This window comes from Parus major, chromosome 1A (genome assembly GCF_001522545.3).
Source record: "Parus major isolate Abel chromosome 1A, Parus_major1.1, whole genome shotgun sequence".
Taxonomy (NCBI): Eukaryota; Metazoa; Chordata; class Aves; order Passeriformes; family Paridae; genus Parus; species Parus major.
The window spans coordinates 67,898,136-67,918,403 of record NC_031773.1 but is presented as its reverse complement, the minus strand read 5'-3'; the positions used below and the strand labels follow the sequence as shown (position 1 = coordinate 67,918,403).

The 20,268-nt window shown below is 42.1% G+C and overlaps 1 protein-coding gene across 17 annotated transcripts in view; it reads right to left on the bottom strand.

The window, feature by feature from the left end:
* MICAL3 (microtubule associated monooxygenase, calponin and LIM domain containing 3) overlaps positions 1 to 20,268 on the bottom strand; it is a 170,329-nt gene that overhangs the window by 11,067 nt on the left and 138,994 nt on the right. For 13 of the 17 annotated variants that reach the window (XM_019006602.2, XM_019006607.2, XM_019006600.2 and 10 more), the window contains 5 exons: positions 17,805 to 19,674; positions 16,813 to 16,907; positions 13,145 to 13,195; positions 11,443 to 11,550; positions 10,613 to 10,706 (listed from right to left, as the gene is read on the bottom strand). In XM_019006602.2, the coding sequence (XP_018862147.1) occupies positions 10,613 to 10,706; positions 11,443 to 11,550; positions 13,145 to 13,195; positions 16,813 to 16,907; positions 17,805 to 19,674 (2,218 nt within the window). Of the gene's footprint in view, positions 1 to 5,774; positions 5,826 to 10,612; positions 10,707 to 11,442; positions 11,551 to 13,144; positions 13,196 to 16,812; positions 16,908 to 17,804; positions 19,675 to 20,268 lie in introns of all 17 variants that reach the window. The other 4 variants (XM_015627257.3, XM_019006603.2, XM_019006604.2 and 1 more) reach the window with 2 other exon arrangements.

The following is a 20,268-nucleotide window of genomic DNA, read 5'->3' as shown; positions in this document are numbered from 1 at the left end:
AATATACTGACACAGGTCTTCACCCACATGGAAAGAGTGCTGCTGGCAGCAGCAACACCAGCTGAAGCAGTTTGGAAGGAGCTGAAGGGCAAGAGAAGAACCATTTCTGTGGCCAATCCCTTCTTAGGTTCCTCCTGTGCTGCCAGCAACAGTCTAAGGTGAGGCCATATCCTCTGGACAGAAAATTACAATGTTTTTTTTTGCAGAGGGATAAAGCTGCCAACAGAGTGTGTTAGTCAGGAGTTGCTCCCTTTCAGTGCCACAAGTCAGCTCTTCTTTTATGTAAAGCTTTGGCAGCAGAGCTCAGCAGTCCAAGCTGCTGGCAAGCCAGAGCATGGTTTGGAGGCAGCTTATTTAGGAAAGAAATGTGCCCCAGTTCCTGATCACACTGAACATTCCTGAGAGGCAGAAGCTCTGCCTCGCACACCAGACATGTCCCATCAATAAAGTGACTGGAATTACCTTGCTTCTGTGTAAAAAAGCCACAAGAATGACCTTGTTTGTCACAGCACTCTTGAGAGGTTGCAGACTTTGCTACAGTGGTGGAAACCAAGAGCCAGGTCAAGAATAAATACCATTGCTTCAAAGTCTCTTCAAAACAAGGACCAGAAATTGTATAGCAACTATGAAAATATACCTTCATTTTCACTGTACACTGTTCTCTGTTACAGAAGCTACATTGGACTGTTGCATTCTTTTCTTATCTTTATTTAGCTGCTGATTAAAGAGCAATTCTTCAGACTGGTTTTGTCCTTTTCCTCTCTAGCTCCATAACACTTCTTCACAATCAGAAGCACAGTGGTCAAAATGATCCATCAGGATGAAGAAAGCTCAGCACAAAGTTTGGGGTGGCAGATCCCATTATCACCAAGCTACAGCTCACACCAATCCCTTTCACTATTTGCCCCTGTTCTTTGATATGAGAGCTGTGATGATTTCTGAGATGAGGGGAGTCATTGCAAGTTAAATTTCCTGGAACAGATACACCACAGACCAAGGGGGAGTCACATCCTTGGCAAGCTTTGCATCCAAAAGCTTTGATTTCTATATTGTTGACTAATCATGGTGGTTTGGGAAACAGCAACACTGGACAGGAAATTCAGCTCTGATGAAAATCTCAGTTCTGTGGCACTTGCCCTCACAAGCTGAAAGCATGACACTTTGGAAATTTATTCTACTAACAGATTTCATCCCTTATTTATCAGGAATACTAAAAGCTCTGATTTCAAATCAGTGCTTAAAATATGGATCAGTTCAAAAGAGATCATTAAGTCGAACAGCACTGGTCACAGTAAATTTTTCCACACTTAAAAAATCAGGTTATGGTCAGAAACATAAGTACTGAAAAATAAAGCATTCCAACTTTACAATTTGGTGAAGTTGTTCAACAGCAGCATTGTTAAAAACCAAGGATACAGAAAGGCAACTCTTGGAGAACATCATCCACAGAACTGCAGGTTGAGAGCAAGGATTTTGATATATGTCCCGCAAGCACATCACAGTTTATTACATCTGGGTCAAACTTGATATCCTCTACAGTACAGTAACTAGAAAAAAACCTGGGGAAAACTCACAGAGCACTAAATTGTCATGCAAACCAAACCATTTTTATTTATCCAGCAGAACAGGGTGGGGGAAAGGCAGGGAAGGGAAGGAAAAAAAATAAGGCAAGCAATGGTTGGAGCAGAACACACACAAATGATTCCACAGAAGTCTTCTGCTTCTGCTAGACCTTGAGGCACTTCAGAATGCACTCAGAATGAATACAGCCCTGCACTGACCCCGTTTCCCAAGACTTGTTTTTGTGTGCAGAAAGAAGCAGGTAAATGGCAATTGCCTAACAAGTACTGGTACTTAACAAGTTCTGCTTATCAAGTGCTCTTTCCTACTCCAAACTTACAACAAAGAAAACAAGTTACCAATTCACTTCAGCGTCAAAACCAGCTGCAGACTGTAAACAATGTTTATCTTACAACTCCACTCCTCTTTCAGAAGAGCTGTGCTTGCCAATCACAAGAAATAGGACTGATCCCCACTTGAATATATCAGACTCCAGCCTTGCAGAATTAGACCTGCAAGACTTGAAAGGACATAGTAAACTCAAATGTTTTAAATAAGTTTAAAAAAAGGTAAAGCTGTTGTAGAGTGTGCTTTAAACAGAGTACAAAGATTTCAAAAACCAAAACAATTGCACTTCCCTGTTTACCTGATGTTTGTAAGGCTCTTGTCAAGAAGGGAGAACACGTGTCTGAAATCAACACTATCAAACGTACCAGCTCCCTCCCCTACATCCTTCTTGCCTCTCTTGGCATACTCCAGCCAAACTCTGGCTGTTTATTTAATGATTCCCTGCTGGCTGCAAGGAAAAGGAAGCTGCTCACTTGAACACAGAGGAAACCATGGAGGTACTTCTCAGAAGCAGACAAGTGGGTTAGGAGGAATTGAGGTTAGGACTAAGGAGGCAAGGTGACTAATGGAGAATAGACAAAGGAGATGGAGAAAAAGGGTAAGGGATAAAAGGAGAAGGCAGATTTGAGATGAAGGCAGGACCTAAAATTTACAGACAAGTAATGCTGGGCAGAAGAGGAAACAGAGCCCAGAAATTCTGGAAGAAGTCCAAAGGCTGGGATTTAGACTGTGGAGACTGTGTCAGTGGGAAGAGGAGACCAGGAATAGCTAGGGGAGAGAAATAGGAGGTCTGAAGGGTGGAATGCTAGGATTTCTTTGTCAAGAAGGCAGGATTAAAATTAAATGCCTGAGAACGAGTATGGAAGTGGGATAAGGAGCTCTGGATGAAATAAGAGGATCAGGACAAGGACTGTCTCAAAAGAGGGAACAAAAGGAAGGACAAAGAGTATATATCCACCAGAACAGTGCATCCTTCCACTGTCTGGCTCAGAATCCATATTTTCAAGTCTCACTATTCCACAGCTGCCGACAAACATCTATAAAATCCACTGATTGTGTCCTATTTCCTCTCCATAAGGATCTACCCAGAAGATGACAATCTAGTGTTGTTACCAATTATTCCATAAGGACATGAGACAGCTCTCTGTGGTGGATCTGAAGGTTATAAATCTGTTGATATATCAATATAGTATCAAGTCTCAATTTCAGTTGACTTTTCTAATGTTCTTTTAGCCACACCATGCATACAATATACACACAGGAATAATTACTCAGAATTGAAATGTGACCATCTGCAGCGTGAAATGAAACATCTGCGTTACAGCAACGGTACAAAACATTTCAGAACAGGAAGAGAGGATTATGACATCTGAGCAGAGCAAGGGAGCTAGTTAAGATAGCAATCTGTAATCCTACACATTGAAAGTTGACCAGGATGTCAGAAATTACTACTCCCCTTGCAGAAGTTGTTGTGCAGTCTCTAACAACTAAACATTACCAGTTTACAGATAACTTTGCAAAGTGCTTTGCAATTTTTGTTAATATTCTATGACAGCATATTACTAGAGTCATGCCCATGCCTCAGAGACATGGGCTGCTGATAGATGTTGCAATTAACTGTGCAGCATCCAAGCTGGCTGCAGTGCTCAGCAGGGCCTCCAGCGATTTTAATGGCACTCCACCCAGATGCAGCATCCTGCACAGACATGTTAATCTTCAAGCTGAGCTCTGTATCTGCCACTTGAGCTGACAAGTATCACCAGAGTAACGTATCTCTTGTGGCAAAAGTGTTCTGGCAGCCCCAAAAGCAAATATAAAGCAAATTACAGAGGCAACAAAATAATACTACAAAGCTGCATACTCCAGGCTATACTGGCTCACTGCATTTAAAGGGATACTGCCCATTATAGTTTCTTTAAAGTTTGTTTTGAAAACAGTAGTTTTGAGATGAGCAGAAATTTGATAGAGTTTTAAGATGTATCAACAGTTTTTAAAATAACCATGACTATTGCCTCTGACTGTTGGAAGTCCAAGTGACTGAGTCACCATATAAATAAAAGCAGCCTGTTCAGAAATGATCACTCTGAGATGACTGAGCTCAGAGAAATGGAAAAGTGAACACACAAAGAGATAAATATTCCATTTCCAATTAAGATTTTCTGCAGCACAGCACATTTTTTTAAAGTGACAGTGTCCCTTTAAGTGAAGATGATTTTGCTTTTCTTCAAGCCACTATTAGTGATTTTGATGGGATCTCTGTCTCTAAAGAGGCATTAGGAGCAGAGGCAGGAGGAGGGAGAGGTGTAGTGGAGATAGCATTAAACAGGGATAAGGGTCTGTTAAGTGTAATTCAGCATCAACCCTTTTACAGCTCCTACTCTATGCACATGTGAGTGTATGGGCCAGCCCTGGTTGGATAAAACCAGGAAGAGATTTTCAAAGTCCCTCTGCAGGAGACAGCCCAGGAAAGAATGCCAGAGGGACTGAACAGTGAATGAAGCACAGGGCTAGCAGAGGACTATCACATCAAAATTAGCACAGGGCAGCAAATCAGATCTACTGAGGAGGAAAGTCTTCCATTTTGAAACTTGCACTTGGGTGGATATTCTGAACTCAGGTGGATGTTCTTGGATAAAAGTCTATTGTGCTGTGAGTAATTCACAACAGACAGGTACAGGTAGACACTATGTGGGACAGCCTCCCTGGAGCAGTAGAAAAAAGTGGATCTTTCAAGGAGCAAACTCAGAACACAATGAAATCAGGGAAGACTTCCAGGGATGTCTTGGATCAGGCCTAGAGCGTGTGGATCTTTCCCTCTGCAGATCTGGTCTGCAACGCAGTCCCTCAAAAAAACACAGCTTAGATCAATTAACTTTCTACTCTGAAAGATAAACTAAATGAGACCCTCAGATAATAAGGCAACTGAGCAGAGTTCACTTCCTCTTGGATCTGCTGGCAGACAGACGTGTTCACTTCATGAGAACAGATTTTGGGTGGTTAAACTAGCAAAGGAAATTTTAATTTTCAAGACTGGCAAATGCTAATCAAATGTCATTTGCAACCCAAAAGTTAATCGCCTACTAAGGGACTCAGGAAGTAACATTAATTAAAGCAAGGGCAGAACCATGGTGCAGAGTGATGACCAGATTCTTCAGTGAAAATGAGAAACAAACACTCTAATGTGTGTTTAGCACTAAATGGGGTACTAAAGCAATAGCATAGCAAGAAGCTTAATAGCTGTATAACGATGGAAACTGGATTCCAGCAAAAACAACTTGAACTCTTAACAGCAGATTCTTTTCTAACCTTATAGTAAGACATAACAAGAAAGAAGACAAATCTGTCATCTGCAAGTGTTTTCAAAGTCCCTTGAGGGAGCATTTTTGTTTTGTTAGATCAACAACACACTCTGGCTTTTTTGGAAGGAAAAAACAAGCCTCAGAAGGGCAAGATGGAGGCAATAGCATGACTAATCCTTGACTGCGCTGTTTGCTCCAGCTGTCCCCCTTAAAATACTTTCCTTAAGAAAACTTCAGTGATGGAGCTGGACTTTTCAAAGGAGAAGCAAAAAAACCAGAACAACCTTCCACTGCTAGCAGGGAAGGTGGCTGGAGTGAAAACAGAAAGCAAATTTAGAAAAAAAAAAATCAGCACTGTGAAAAATAGAAGAGGGAGCCTTACACATGGTTTGTGGAACATGCCAGGATCTCCTGTTCCTGAGCTGGAAAAGGGGTTCTGCTATCATCAGTCATGTGCAAGGGCTGTTTCTTCTTGTTTGTGAGGCAAGGATGGGAGAAGTAGGTGAAGGGAGGGTGGGGAGGAGTGTCAGCAGGGTTAGTGTCAGCAGGAGGTTCAGCCATACATACCACCCAGATGCAAGTCGATGAGGTCACTGTAATAAGACTCTCCCCAATAGTCTACAACAAGGAATTGGTGAAGACAGAGTTATTGAGTCAGATACCCACCCTAGCCCCACACAATCAAAGCAATATATGAGAAAGACATAGAAACAAAAAAAGGGTAAATAAGAGACAGGCAGCTATACACGTGGGCACACACACATCTATATATACAAACACTACACATCTCTCTTTCTCTGTATTTATACATACACAAATATATCACAAACATATATATTGGGAAGATGAAGAGAGAATTTCCAGCAGGCAGGCAAGGACTTCCAAGGGGGAAAAAAATCAAGAAGTTTACAGAGACACTTCACCTATCTGTGTTTGCAGCAGTACCTGTCACTGATGTCTCTCCTGTTCTTGCTGAGAAAAGCAGAATTAATCCTGTTGCTTTGGAACTGAGCAATGTCAGAAGGAAACAGTGTAATTTCTCAGGACAGCTGCAGGAAAGGTGTAAGGGTTGATTTCTTGGAGGTGAGTGAGTGGAGGATGGTGAATGGCACACAGGTGGGAGGCACTGAGCACTGACACAATGGCAAACACTCCGGCATTGGAAAGTGGGATTGTCTGATTGATTGATTTGATCAGTTGATTAAATTGATTTGCATCCTGCTGATGCAGTCTCTGCACTTTTCAGGACAGAGATGTGCATTTCCACAGCTGCTAGAGACAGGTGCACCATGAGTGTAGCACTGTGGAGCATTTTGTAGGGAGGAGACAGATGGAAGTACTGAGAGCAATATTTCTCACTGCATATGATTCATTTGATGTAAAGAGGTGGCTCTTAAACTTCTCAGTATTGATCTGACAGTAGATGTTTTCCAAGCTCTTAAAAATGACTACCAAGGTTTATGCTAGAGGGAATAAAAGGAAGGTTCTGGAAATTTCTGATTTGACATATTTTTAAGTTAATAATTGAAAAAGAAGAAAAATTCACAGAGGAAATCCAAGTCATTAGCATGTCCAAACAGGCGAATGCACTATAATACAAAGTACTGTTGCATTAGTAATATTGTATTACGTTAATTAACTCATTCAAGGTGTCTCTTGGGACAGCAGAGAAAACTGAGGAAATTCTTCATTAAGATCCTACTTTTCCACTGTAATGAAATACTGTGATGCATTAGGGAGGGAGCAGGGAGGGAAGGAAAACAAGGGATACAGTAGCTCAGACCATCTGTGTATGACAGACTTGCCCCTGAAACAGTTCACACTGCCACTTGAAATAAAGCTTACCTTCCTAATCATTCATTCTTGTTATGAATGCAACTATCAAAGGCTGAGATTTTTCAAAGATAAATCACAGAGAACACATTAAGACAATTAAGTAATCACAGGCTGTGAGATTTTTCTGAATCAGAAACTAAATGTTAGATTAAGCATTCAGCTTCTGAAAGAATAAAAGACCAACTGTGCAATGCCTGAGGCTGAGCTAATTAAAAAAAAAAATTAAAAAAATGGAGATAGCCAAGAAAGTACTATTATTTTGTCAGAATTAAAATTGATGGTGACCTCCAAAATGTTTCTGAGTTTGATTAGTTAAAGAGCAAGTATCACCCCATAAATATTCCACCTTGATAAATAGCAGATAATGTGTGAAATCTCTGGAATGAATATTGAGCTGCCTGTATCTATTGCTAGGATCTAAAGCTGTAACCTCTCAGGAAAACAGCAGGTCATCACTGTGAAGAATTTATTATTAACAATCTTCTCAGCATAAGTTACTTGCCAATAACATATTAAGGATGATGCAAAATGGGTAGAAAGTATAAACAAAACTATTCTAAGTAAATAAATTTTGATCTATAGAACTGGTTTTCATTCTTACCAATCTAAACTGAAAAATACTTTTTTCTAAAAATGGAAAGTGGCCCAGCTGTGAGAGATTTGAGGAATTAAAGTTAGTGGAAGACCTCTACAAAAGAAAAAAATGCAGTTCTTTACAGACAGGAAGATGACTAAGAAGCAATATGCTAGAAGATGATAAACTACCTAGAAATAGTTCAGATGGTCTTGTCTGTCTTTTTCTATAACAGAAAAAGAAAAGAATCAATGCAAGTTGCAGAATTCTGTTTCTTCTGTCTGAATTTTTAAGTAGTAAGAAACTACTGTTAACATTACCCAAAACTTGATATTTAAATGCTGATCAGTAAGTGATTTTTTTTCTTTCCCTGCAGGGAAGGAACCTGAAAATGCCACTCATTACAGAGCCTAATACATTGTCCCAGAACAGTTAACACTGGCTGCTGCCTATGGAAGAGCCATTATTTCCATGCTGTACTGCAATCCTTCTCTATTCATGTGGACAAAGTAAGTGCACAGCACACACCTCCCCAGCTCCCCCATTTTTTCTCCTTGCACAACCCTATAAAGAGATTTCTTTTTTTACACTCTGCCTTTCCCTTTTGGAACTTCTGTTTTCATGGTTTTATTAGGGGAGGGACTGATCAGAAACAAGAGCACGACTCCACACCTTTACACAGCAGTCCTTGCTGAATGTAGTGGTTGCTGTTAGGTCAAAATGCAGATGACAGAAAAATGATACTTCCCTCTTGAATAATTATTGGATATTGCAGGCAGAAATTAACTTTATGGAATGTGAATTCTCAAAAAGAAGGAATTCAGTTATTTTTATTGCAAACACAGGTAAAATATCTGGAAAAGAAGCTGAGGGGAAACCTCACTGCTCTCTACAACCTTCTGAAAGGAGGCTGTAGCCAGGTGGGGGTTGGTCTCTTCTCCCAGGTAACAAACAATACAAGAGGAAGTGGCCTCAAGTTGTGCCAGGGGAGGTTTAGTTTGGGTATTAGGGAACATTTCTTCATGGAAAGGTTTGTCAAGCCCTGGAGGCCCCATCCTGGAGGTATTTAAAAGGCATGTGGATGTGGCATTTTAGGGACATGGTTTAATGGTGGGCTTGGCAGTGCTGGGTTAATTGTTGGACTCATGATCTCAGAGGTCTTTTCTGACCTAAATGATTCTGTGGCCATGCAAGAGGACCTAGAGAGGTGAAGCATGGAATTGATTTATAATCTTGTGTTTCAGCCAACACAGATTAGAACATGCTTTTTTTTCCCCACCCCGACAGAATGTGTTTCTGGCTAATCCCCTGAAATAAGGGAAAGAATTTAGGATGGTGAATTCTTTATGTCAGAATTAAGCTTCTGCAAACATAACATTCAACCTGTTGATAGAAATATTTTGCAAGAGCAAAGCATACCCTAGAGACTTCCTGAAGCAAAGAGACCCCTTTTGCAAAGCAGGATCCACAATTTCACAGTTCTAGGAAATTCACAAATACACAAGCTCATCTATGACTGCTTCCATTTGGGAGAGCTGGGAGTAAGAAGCTGTTTATCCAAAGATTTACTCTGCATATAAAATTGTAACTCTTACTCTTGGTCATATTGTGTCCTCTCTGAACGTGTTTTAGGCATTCTATGATGCTTCAGTGAGAAAACTCTACCATGAATAATATTCCCTCAGCTGCTAAGATTTCCCATTTATGCTGGCATGTCTTACATGAAAAGTCATTCAGCAGCTCAATAATCAAGATTATTTGACTTGCAGATGGAAAGAAACAAAATTAAAAGAACCATTAGAAACAATGGGGGTGGCTTTAGTAAATGCACTAACTGGCAGGCCAGAGAACAGAGTGGGGCTACACAGGAACACACAGCATTAAGGAAGGAGGCAGGTCCACAAAGACAGGCGTTTGCACAAGCCTATTTTTTTGATCCCACAAATGAAAAAAGCCTGATCATAAACATACTGAAGTCCTCAAGACTCTTCTTCACACTTGTAGTACCTATTTGCTTTGGTGAGCACTCAGCCTTGCTCCTCTGGCACACCAGACATATCTAATCCTGGCTGAATCCACAGGAAAAGCTGGCAGGAAGTCCACAACAGACTTTTTCTCTGGTGCACCCTCACTGCTTAATCAAACTCCATCTTCAGAGGCATAGATGTGGCTCTTCAAGCAACAAGCAAACATTTTTCAAACATCTGTTCCACTGTTGCCATTTCTGAACTCTGACCCTTGTGATCAGGTACATAATCCTGGCCTTGACTGGTATACAAACACTGCATTTGCCTGTTGGATATTTGACTCCTTGCAAATTGAGGATTTTGTTTTCCAAATCATTATAGTACTATCAGCATTATCTGAACCAGATACTCCTCCACTCATATGCTTGCCAGATCAGATGATACTCATTTAATTTTATTTCAAGTACACACAGCATTTGTTTTAACAGCTTGACATGGATACCTTTCAGTACACGTGTGCATTTCTGCTCTGCACAACTTTGTCAGAAGTAGCCGGTGTGCTGGGCTGTGCAGTGAGGAAGATGTTCTGTGATGGTCCCTTGTAAGGACACTACCTTGATAATCCAACACAATAGAGAGAAAGCACACACAGTTTCACAATTATTTCCTTAATATACAAACAGGGTTGTCTTACTGTGACAGCTTGGTGTGAGTGGCAGCTGGGAAACCCCTGCATCCAGTAATACTCAGAAACAGTCAGCCATTAGTAGTAGCTGGAGAATTATCTCCTACACCTCAGGCAAAGGTAAATTAACCAAGTCTCTGCCAACAGGGAAGTCCCAGAATTAGAAGAAAAATAGGAAAAGCAAGGCCTCAAAAAGATAGTGGAAAAGGGAGAATGGGTTCACACTGGGCTCAGTCTCTAGGCTCTAATGGTCCAATTGCCTCTAAAATCCAAACAGCTACGGATTACTGCACAAGCACTTGGTAAGAAAACATGGAAAAGCAAACCAAGTTGTGATGGATACCTGCTTCTCCTCGAAGGGCCTTCTCCACAGCAACTCCTCTCTCCTCGAGTTGCCTCTGCTTCTCTTCCACTTGTTCCAACTGCCTCTGGATAATCTGTTCAGAGAAGAATGGAGCTGAGCCTCACCAAAGCAATTCTCTTGCTCTGTCCGCAGCACACATCCATCACTAAGAGACTTCTGTCAGATTTGCCTTTTCAAAAACAAGACTTTGTATTCAACAACACCCTGTTTCAACAGCAAGCATCACAGATTCCAGTGTGTGTATCCCACAGGGTTGAGATATAACCCTGTTGTATCTCAACTCTTAAATTTGCAAACATCTTGATATTCATTTATTTGCTACAACTCCTATCACCTTTCTGAACAATGAACTGAAAGGTGATGCTACCCAGTCAGCTGAGCCCCTGCCTTGACAAATCCCATCACTCATACATGATGTTAACAGTTTTACAGCAGACTCACAGTCTGTAATTAAAGGTAATTAAAGAGTAATTTGATAACACATCACCCAGCAGCATAACCTAGCAAAGCAATGACAGGAGCAGCTCCATCAGGCATTATCTGAGTATCACTGTTCCATTCAGTGCATGATGGTTCATCCATCTCCAGCTAGAAAGGAGTTATGGGCATGATTTTTCTCACTGTAAAACTCTCGTGATAGGTTTCAGCCACCCTTCACTTCTCTGTGGCATGGCATGAAACTTGAAAGAGGGAGCACCCATGTAGAAAGAGAGGATTCTGTTCTGATACAGTCACAGGAATGTCAGGATGAGGGTGCTTTCACACAGAGCTAGCTGTGTGCCATGAGAGCTAGCTGTGTGAGACACTACCTGAGCTCTGTGTAACCTCTTTAGCTCCTCTTGCTTGGCTTGTCTGCGGGCAGCTTTCTGTACTCGCCGCGTCAGCTTGGCGTTCAGCTCCTCCTCTGTGTAGGCCCTCTGAAGGAAGGAAAAACAGCAACAGATCTTATTTACATGCTGAGAGACGATACAGGGGCAGGAATGACCATTTTCTCTTCCAAAAATCTCAGAAGGGAGGTGTTCTGTCTTTGCCATGGCTGTGTCAAAAGTCAAGCTTCTGTAGGCAAAGGTGTTCACAGTGCAGTGAGCAACAATTTCAGGATCAAATCAGGAGTGAAGAAGCATTTAAGCCAGCTGCAAAGCTGTGATTTTATATGATATCCCACCCCTGCCTTCCACTGCTATATGAAACCTCTTCCCAAAGATCAAACCAGGTTTTATTCTCAGTAATTTCCATTTCTCAATAAATTTAGCCAAATGGATTTAGATAAATCAGTGAGTGCCCACCATACAGAGGTTTCATCTTGATAGGGGTCCCCTTGATTTTATTTAAAGAGGATAAAGGCTTGTCTACATAACAGTTACAGCAGTGTAAACTAAGAAATTATTATAGACTAATGTAGAATATTGCACCACCAGAAGCCATCCAAAAGGGGAAAAGCTATGCTTATAGAAATAGAAGGGTATTTCCTCTTCTTTTCTGTCAGTGGAACTAGTGTTTTAAGACTGTCTTTTTAACACTACTGAAATTTGATTTAGGACCTTACCAAATACACCAATTGGATATATTGTAGCCTAGAAAGGCTTTCTCTCAAAGAGTTTTAAGAGTGTCAAAAAACACTTGACAACTGCACTGAGTAAACTACAGTGAAGAAAAAGCCTCTTTTCTCATGTACATGTATGTAAAGCCTTAAGGGACTGATGTAAACATGTGTCTTCCACTTCTGGAAAGAGATCTCCTCCATGGACAGTCAACTTCAAGAACAGAATGTTATGTCAGATCACCCTAAAATTTGCTTGATCTAGTTATTGTACTGCCACATTAGTCAGTCTACCTCTGCTGATGGTTCTCAGTGAACAGAGTTAAAGGGAGGATCACAGCTTAATTAAAAATCCCTTGGGTAGGTCATTGGCGAGCACCACTGTTAAAGCTTCAAAAAGCTCACACTTTACTCTTTCTTTTTTGAAAACACAATGGTACTCAGATTAGAAGGTAAAGTGACAGAGCACATGACCTTTCTGTCTGGTGTAACACTGTTGTGACTGCAAAGACAAGACAATAAGAATTTCAGAAAGCAGCAGCTTCTGCCTTGATTTCAGCTTGATACAGAATTTCACTAACATTTGAGGCAACTCAGCAATTTTGACAGCTGCTGATTAAAGTGTGATGATTCATTTGAACTCCCATTGGAAATATTAAAAAAGAAGAATATGCAAACATATTTAAGTGCCTTGAAAACCAATTTGTTCTGAAGCACACAGACCATCCACATCACCGTACAGCGGCGCACTGATGAACGCATGCATTCCGACCAGACATTTCGGAGCTTAATGCATTTTTGGGAGACATCCTCTACAAAGAATTTGCTGCCCATGTCTGCTAACATCTCAGGCATGCACAGTCAGTGTTGATGTTAGTGCACACGTGGTGCAGAGCTATGGGTTCAATGGGTTAATGTAGAGGGGGACATGCAATGCAACAATGGCCAACTAGTGGGAATGGAGACACTACCTTTGACGAGTATGATCTCTTGAATGCCAAGGCGTGTGGTACATAGATCGACTTTAAAAGGGGAATGGAAAAGGGAGGAAAATAAAAAAAAAACAAAAACAAAAACGCACAAAATGAAGCAAAATCAGTTCAACATTGAAAACAGGTGCACAGTAATAAAACAAAGTGGTTTTTTACATGAAATGAAATTGTGCAAATGCTGAACGTGACCCGGACTGATGAAGCACAATGGAACTTCTGGTCACAAAATCAAGTTTCTAGCACTTTCCTGAAGGCAATTAGTTTTGGCAGCCTCCTTGAAGATACAGTCACCTTGGAAATACCTTTTTCTAGAGGAATTATTTGGCCTTTGTCTACCTGTATAAGTATGAAATTCTGGCTTAGGATTTGGAATAATGGCTTATTTCTGGAACATGTTTGGTTTGAACTGGCTCGGCCAACCATCCATTACCTTGTCACACAAATCTCCATTTATGTTCTGATTTACAGTCTCTCTTAGGAGTTGTGTTTATTCTATAGTTTTAATTTACCTCTATTTCATAGAAAATATAATTGACATCCAACCAACATCATAAATCTTATTCACTGCTGCATGAAATAAGAAGCAGCAGATGGGCTCAGAGTGGGTTATGTGTCCTGCAGCAATGGAACCTCCTTGTCTAAAAAGAGAGCCTCCAAAGAGCTTGAGGAGCTAAAATTGGAGGGGGAAAGGAGCAGGAAAAGGAGTGGGAAATCACTACTTAGCCAAGGACATTCTATGCTACCCTATACCCAAATATAAGGCAAGTAAAGCACTTGGCTTTATTTGCTAAGAAGAGAGGTAAATTTCCCTTTGTGTCATGAAGTCCAGAAGAAGGCATTGTGCCACTCTGGGCAAACAGACAGCATTTTGCACTCTCACATTCAATTAACTAAGTCACAAATGAGAAGCCAGAGAACACCACCAGCATGTCTGCAGGCTCCAGGAAAAAGCAAGCTACCTGTGGTGGTGAACACCTGAGCACAACACCACAACTGCACAGGAACAATGACAAACACACACATGGTGACAATACACCTACAAACACAACACCCACGTTAGGAATTCTTGACAAGATGCTTCTCTTGAAAGACACCACATTAAACAAGACTGAATTAACTCACTGCTGGTCACAAAGAACAGGCTGAACAGAGCAGGCTGTCTGGGAAGCAAGCTCACTACTTTACCAAAAAAGCAGCATGAACAGGATTTCAGTTTGGAGAAGGGGTTCACATAAAAGTTAAGTAGCACACAGTAAGTCAGCTCTTACCCATATAAAGTAGCAGGCAGGTTATAACTTAAAAAATACAACTCCCACCCCAAACCAGTACAAACCCAACTTGGTCAGACTCAAAATTTGGTTACATTTCTTTTGACAGGAAGGCATTTCAGTGTTTGCATGTATATCCTACATCCTTGGATAGGATATAACAAAATGAGGTAAGTCAAGTTTTCAGATCCATATCCTCTAAAAAAATGCATTCTCAAAACTATTCTTAAGAAAACAGGCAGATGCTGAGGAAATTAATTCTTAATATAACTCCAGCAACAGCAAATGAGTGAAAAGGAGACACTGCCACCACACCCTTGGCAGAGCTTGTGAGATCTTTTCAGTAGGAGGATCCCAGGCATCTGCCACTGTCATCCCCTCCTGTGCTTAGAGATGTGAGCTTTCTTTCTGCAAAAGCCATTTTAAATCTAAATGGCCCAGTATAGAAAAAAAAAGGCCATCAAGGCAAAACAAAAACTGTAACTCTTATCTGAACCCCAGGTATTGGGTATCTGTCCTCTGCTGGCCCCAGGTACCTCATTCTTCTGCATCTCTTGGAAAATGCAGAATTTCTCATGAAACGCCTTGAGGGCATGCAAGGGGGAATGGAAGGGGGAGAGAAAAAAGGGAAGAAAATAAAAACAAAATAATCTTCCTCTCAGATGAGATCTAGACCAACTAGGGAAAGAGATTAAAAGAGAGATAAGTAAATACAGAAAATTCCTATTTAGTTCATCAATTTCTTCCACCAACCTTAAATTCATTTATTAGCTATTCTAGCTCATTCTAATATATATACTTTGAAAGCATTTCATATGACACTTCAATTTGCAGTATTTCCATGCCTTTGCCATCTCAGCCAAGGATCAGCTTGGCATCTGAGACTGATTTGTGCACATGGGATGACAGGTTTGAGACAGGAGGCACAGGTCACTGTGCCTGTGACATTTCCCTCCCAGAGGCTCTTTTCTTCTTGGGCTTTTTTAACACATGTACCAGGCACCACCAGGAAAGAGCAGTGGGAACACAGTTTTCATTTTGGTGTACCAGAAGAACCTTAGTGTTCTGTGGGGTCAATAAAATCTCTATATATTCCTCCAAACCTTGCCAGTTCTGTCTAGCAAAGCTTAGAGGCTCTCAGGAATGCAAGCAGGATTCTTCATTACTAAGATCAAACAGATCCTTAAATTTTTCCCTTGTTTTGGCATTAACAGTGACATTCTAAAATTGAACCAAATAGTTTAAAAACAACTGGCTTTGAAACTTCTCTTTCACCATACATTTTCCACATATAAATGTGTGCAATTAAACTAAATCCTTTTACTAAATCTCAAGGTCAGTAGGGAGGTGCACAGCAAGCTCCCTACCCTGCACTTCAGGAGAGCAGACTTTGGCTTCTTCATGGATCTGCTTAGTAGAGTGCCATGGGATAAAGCCCTGGAGAGAGGAGGGGACCAGGAAAGCTGGTTAAAACTCAAGGATTGCCTCCTCCAACCTCCAAAGCAACGCATCCTAACAGAGAAGTCAGGCAAAAATGCTGCATGGGTGAACAAGGGATAAACTCAAATAGAGAAGGAAGTCTACAGAGGGTAGAAGTAAGGGCAGGTAGCCTGGGAGGAATACAGAGAAATTCTCCAAGCAGCCAGGGATCAGGTTAGGAGAGATAAGGCCCTGACAGAATTAAATCTGCCCAGGGACATCAATGGCAACAAGGAAAACTTCTATAGATATGTCAGTGATAAAGGAAAACTGGAGAAAATGTGGGCCCTCTCCAAAAGGAAACTGGAAACCTGGTTATCCAGGATATGGAAAAAGCTGAGATACTCTGACTTTGCCCTGATTTTCACCAGCAAGTGGCTCCAGCCACACCATCTCAGTCACAGAAGGGGTTGGGAGAACGAAGAACTGCCTGTGTAGGAGAAAGTCACCTTTGAAAACATCTAAGGCACCCACAGGTGCACAAGCCCTGAGGGAATTGACAGAGAAAGGGCCTGAGCCACTGCCCATCATATTCAAAAACCTGTGTCAGCTGGTGGAGTTCCCACTGACTAGAAAAGGGGAAACAAAATCCCATTTTTAAATGGGGAAAAGGGAATACCCAGGAGCCTACAGGCCAGTCTGTCTCCTCTTAGTGCCCAGTAAAGTAATGGGCACTGAGACAATGGATTCTTCACATAAAAACAGTGGAGAGTAGCCTGTAATCATGAAAACAAGTGAAACCATCTTATTTCAGATATGATAGTCAGCCAAGTCCCAGGGAAACCTGCTCCATGGGAGAAAGAGTAAAAACATTAATCAGCTAAGTTTCTGATGTGAGTCCCTGAATCTGTGATCTGAATGGTGCTAGATCCATCTAAAATGCATTTCCCACCTACATACCTCTCGTTTGGATTTCTGGGAGGAGCGTTCCAGAATGTCGTCGCTGGAGAGGTCGGAGTCCTCTGAGAAACTCAGGTGTTGACGGAGCTGTAAATCTGCAAAGTTGGGAACAGGAAGGGGAAGTGAGAGAAGTGGTAACAATTCTTTCTGTACACTCTTCAGAGCTCAGCTGTAGGTTGTTTGATTGAGCACCTAAACTATTCAGTCCTTTTATGTCAGTGTCAGTTGTGCTGCTTTGGAGGGATCAAAGAAGCCCTGCTCCACAAAATGACCAGCATGAGTTTGAGCTGTTCTAAGAAAGCACCACTTTCTTCAAATGCTGTTAGAAATAATGCTCATGGCTCTCCTTTTGTACTGTATCAATGCTCTTAGGATACATACAGCATTTGGAATGACAGCAGCTGGCTCTGTTTTGGCTGTTTGTACAATGCCAGAGAAATGTTAACAGTTTTCAATTGTATTTATGGGCAACTTATTTAGTGCATCCCAAGATGCCATTAAACATCCCTGCCTGCAACTGGTGGGCATGTGAAGGATTTACAGGAGGCTGCCAAGTCCTTCCTTCAGAGATCAGCAGACAGCCACCAGATTACTGAGAACAGGAATAACAGCATCTGCAGTCTTCATCTTCCACGGAGCCAGATGGAAAGAAAGAAAAGAGATCAGCCAAAGAAAAAATGAAGATCAGATGTAAAGTAGGGATGAAATGTCACAAATTCCAACAAACAATGCTTATTTCTCAAATCTAAGACATAAAACAGATGTGCCTTGTACATATTGAGAGTTAAGCTTTAGTTAGGGTTCCATCTTTTTTCTTTTCCCAGTGGATTCTGTCAGTATGCAGACACACAAATCTAGTCCTTAGCACTTACCCCACTCTGCCCCTCTGACACTGGGGAGCAGCAGCTGAATGACAAAGCAAACCAAAACTACTTTCAAGGATACCTCAGAAAAGTAGAAGTGCACAGTGCAGAAGCAGTTATCTGTTATACCTGCAGCTGTAATCAGTGGAGAGGGTTTGTGCTTGCCAGAATCCACGGTGGCATTACTTGAGGGAGTACTTGGGCAGGATTTCTCATCAGCCTTTTTCTTCTTGTCTTTCTTATAGCCAGAGAAAACAGACTTCCATAATGACCTCGGCTTTGTTGCTTCCTCTGTCCCACCACTAGATTTGTCAGAAAGTCTGCTATCATTTTTGGATTTCTTCTCCTTTTTGTTCTTACGAGGGGAGAAGAGGGAACTTCTTTTCTTACTCTTCCCACTGGAGCCTTCTGAAGAGCTGACAGACCCTTCAGGCCCAGCCATATCAGCAGGAGGAGTGGAGTACTTCTCAGTAGCAGAATTATGTTTTCGTGCGGATCCCTCTGCTAATTTCAAGGCCAAATGCTTTGGAGAGTCATAAAACAACTCTTTGGTCTTCAAGGGCATAGAAGATGCCTTTCGTGCCCTCGTGGCCCCAGGAGCAGCAGCCATCTCCATATCTTTCATCTTACACAAGTGTTTAGCCATGGCATCACGTAGAGCTGGGCTCTTGACAGATTTCTCTCTGGCTCTCATTCTTTCTTCAGCAAGCTCCTTGGCCTCCACAGAAATGTCAGGGAACACTCTCTTCTTTTGGTGAAGCCCTCCTTCCATTGAGGGTGGACCACCATTTTCTTTGACCAAGGGCAAAAGATGTGGTTTCTCTGGCCTTGGCCTACTGGTGGGAGGTGTAAAGAACTTCTCGTGAAGGCTTGAGTCCTCTGTCCTGTCATCGTACGTGTCTTCCACATCATCGGCAAACGGAATTTCATCCACGCTCTCCGCGAACGACTTCCGCACGTCGTCTCTCCTGGCCGGGGGGGACTCCTTGGCAGGAGGGGCCGGCTCCTGGTGTCGGAGGACAGGAGGTGTTGATGCTGGTGTTGGAGGTGATCTGGCTTCAACCTCGTTCTGCCAGAGCGCCTGGTACCTCTTCCTACGCAGCGTGGCCGGCTCCTCGTTCTGAGGAGGCGGTGGGGGCGGGCTCGATGGAGGAGTCAGCATGGTGGAGTCAGAGGTGTTGAAGCTCTGGCTAGCCATGGTTCTCATGTTAGATGAGCTCTCCTGAAGGCCAAGCCCAGAGCTGCTGGATACATCTCCCCGTGCTTCAGTGGAAATCTTTAGCTCTTTTTCTGATGGGGATTTCGGAGTGAGCAGAGAAATCTGCTCATTTTCTAACTTGGATAGTCCCTGTCTTCTTGGGGCAGGCTGGGGTTTCACAGGATGGATCCTTTCATCCCCTGAAATATTCCTGCTATTGAAAGTCTTCTGAGGAGTTGCCTCCAGAGCAGACACAGTGAAGTTGCTCTCTGAGCGTTTGTTTCTGTCCACGGGGGTGAGCCCTAAGCTCCTCCGGATTTCAGCACTCTTCATCCAGAACTCTTCCACGAGGCTGCTCCGTTTCAGGGCTTCTTCTGCAGTAGTAGGGCTCCCCAGTTTTTCCACCTCACCATCCTGGCCCCTAAGGGCCAATTTGGCTAAAGGAGTAGATGTTAAGGCTGGGACAGGTTGGAAACATACTGGAGGCTCCACTGGGGATGGAATGGATGTTTCAGCAGAAGGCAAAGGCTGGGAACAAATAGGCATTTGAGCAGATGCTGGGGATGAGGGCAGTGCTGGTGCTCCTGGCTGAGACTCAGCTAGTGACGAGGGTGCAATGGCTTCTGGTGATGCGACCGGCTGGGACAACACTGGAGATGGGGGCACCAAAGGGCTCTGAACTTTCCTGTCTTTGGGAATTTCATCCTTTGGTCTTTCCTCAAGAATGAAAGGCTCAGGAAAAAAGCGTGGCTCTGGGGATTTTATTGCACGGCGTACTTCAGCCAGGGGATCTTCTACATCCTACAGAAAAATGAAAAGGGGGAAAGTTAATAACCACTGGGCACATGAGAATGTGATTTTTTTTTGCTTTTAACAAAGCTAGAGATAAGGAAACTATCCCACTATCAAAACACTAATTTAATGTCCTAAAGTCTGCCTGCTGAACAATAACTATGTCTGACAGAATCATTAGATGGCCAGCAAAAAAAAACCAACTTTATTTTAATAGAAAAAGAATGTTGTCAGCAACTGCTGTCAGCAAACAAGACTCGGCCCACTGTAAAAGTAAACTGCTCTGTTCTCTCCAAGACAATATTTTAACAATTCCTAAAAAAGAAAAAACCCAAACAAAAAACAACCAACTGAAACATTTGGAAGGGAAAATTTGAATTGAACATTTTAAGGGTCATGAACTTCCAGCTCTTACACACTGCATACACCTGCAAGCTGCCTCCCAGGTCTGACAACACAACAGTACAACACTGGCATGCCTCACTTCCTTAAGCTGAGCTGTGCTGAGCTCTGGAACAAAGAGACCCTGCTTTGGTTACCACTGCAATTTTTAATTGCAACTGTACAGAATCTACTTTTGGCACATAAAAGAGAGCCAGACCA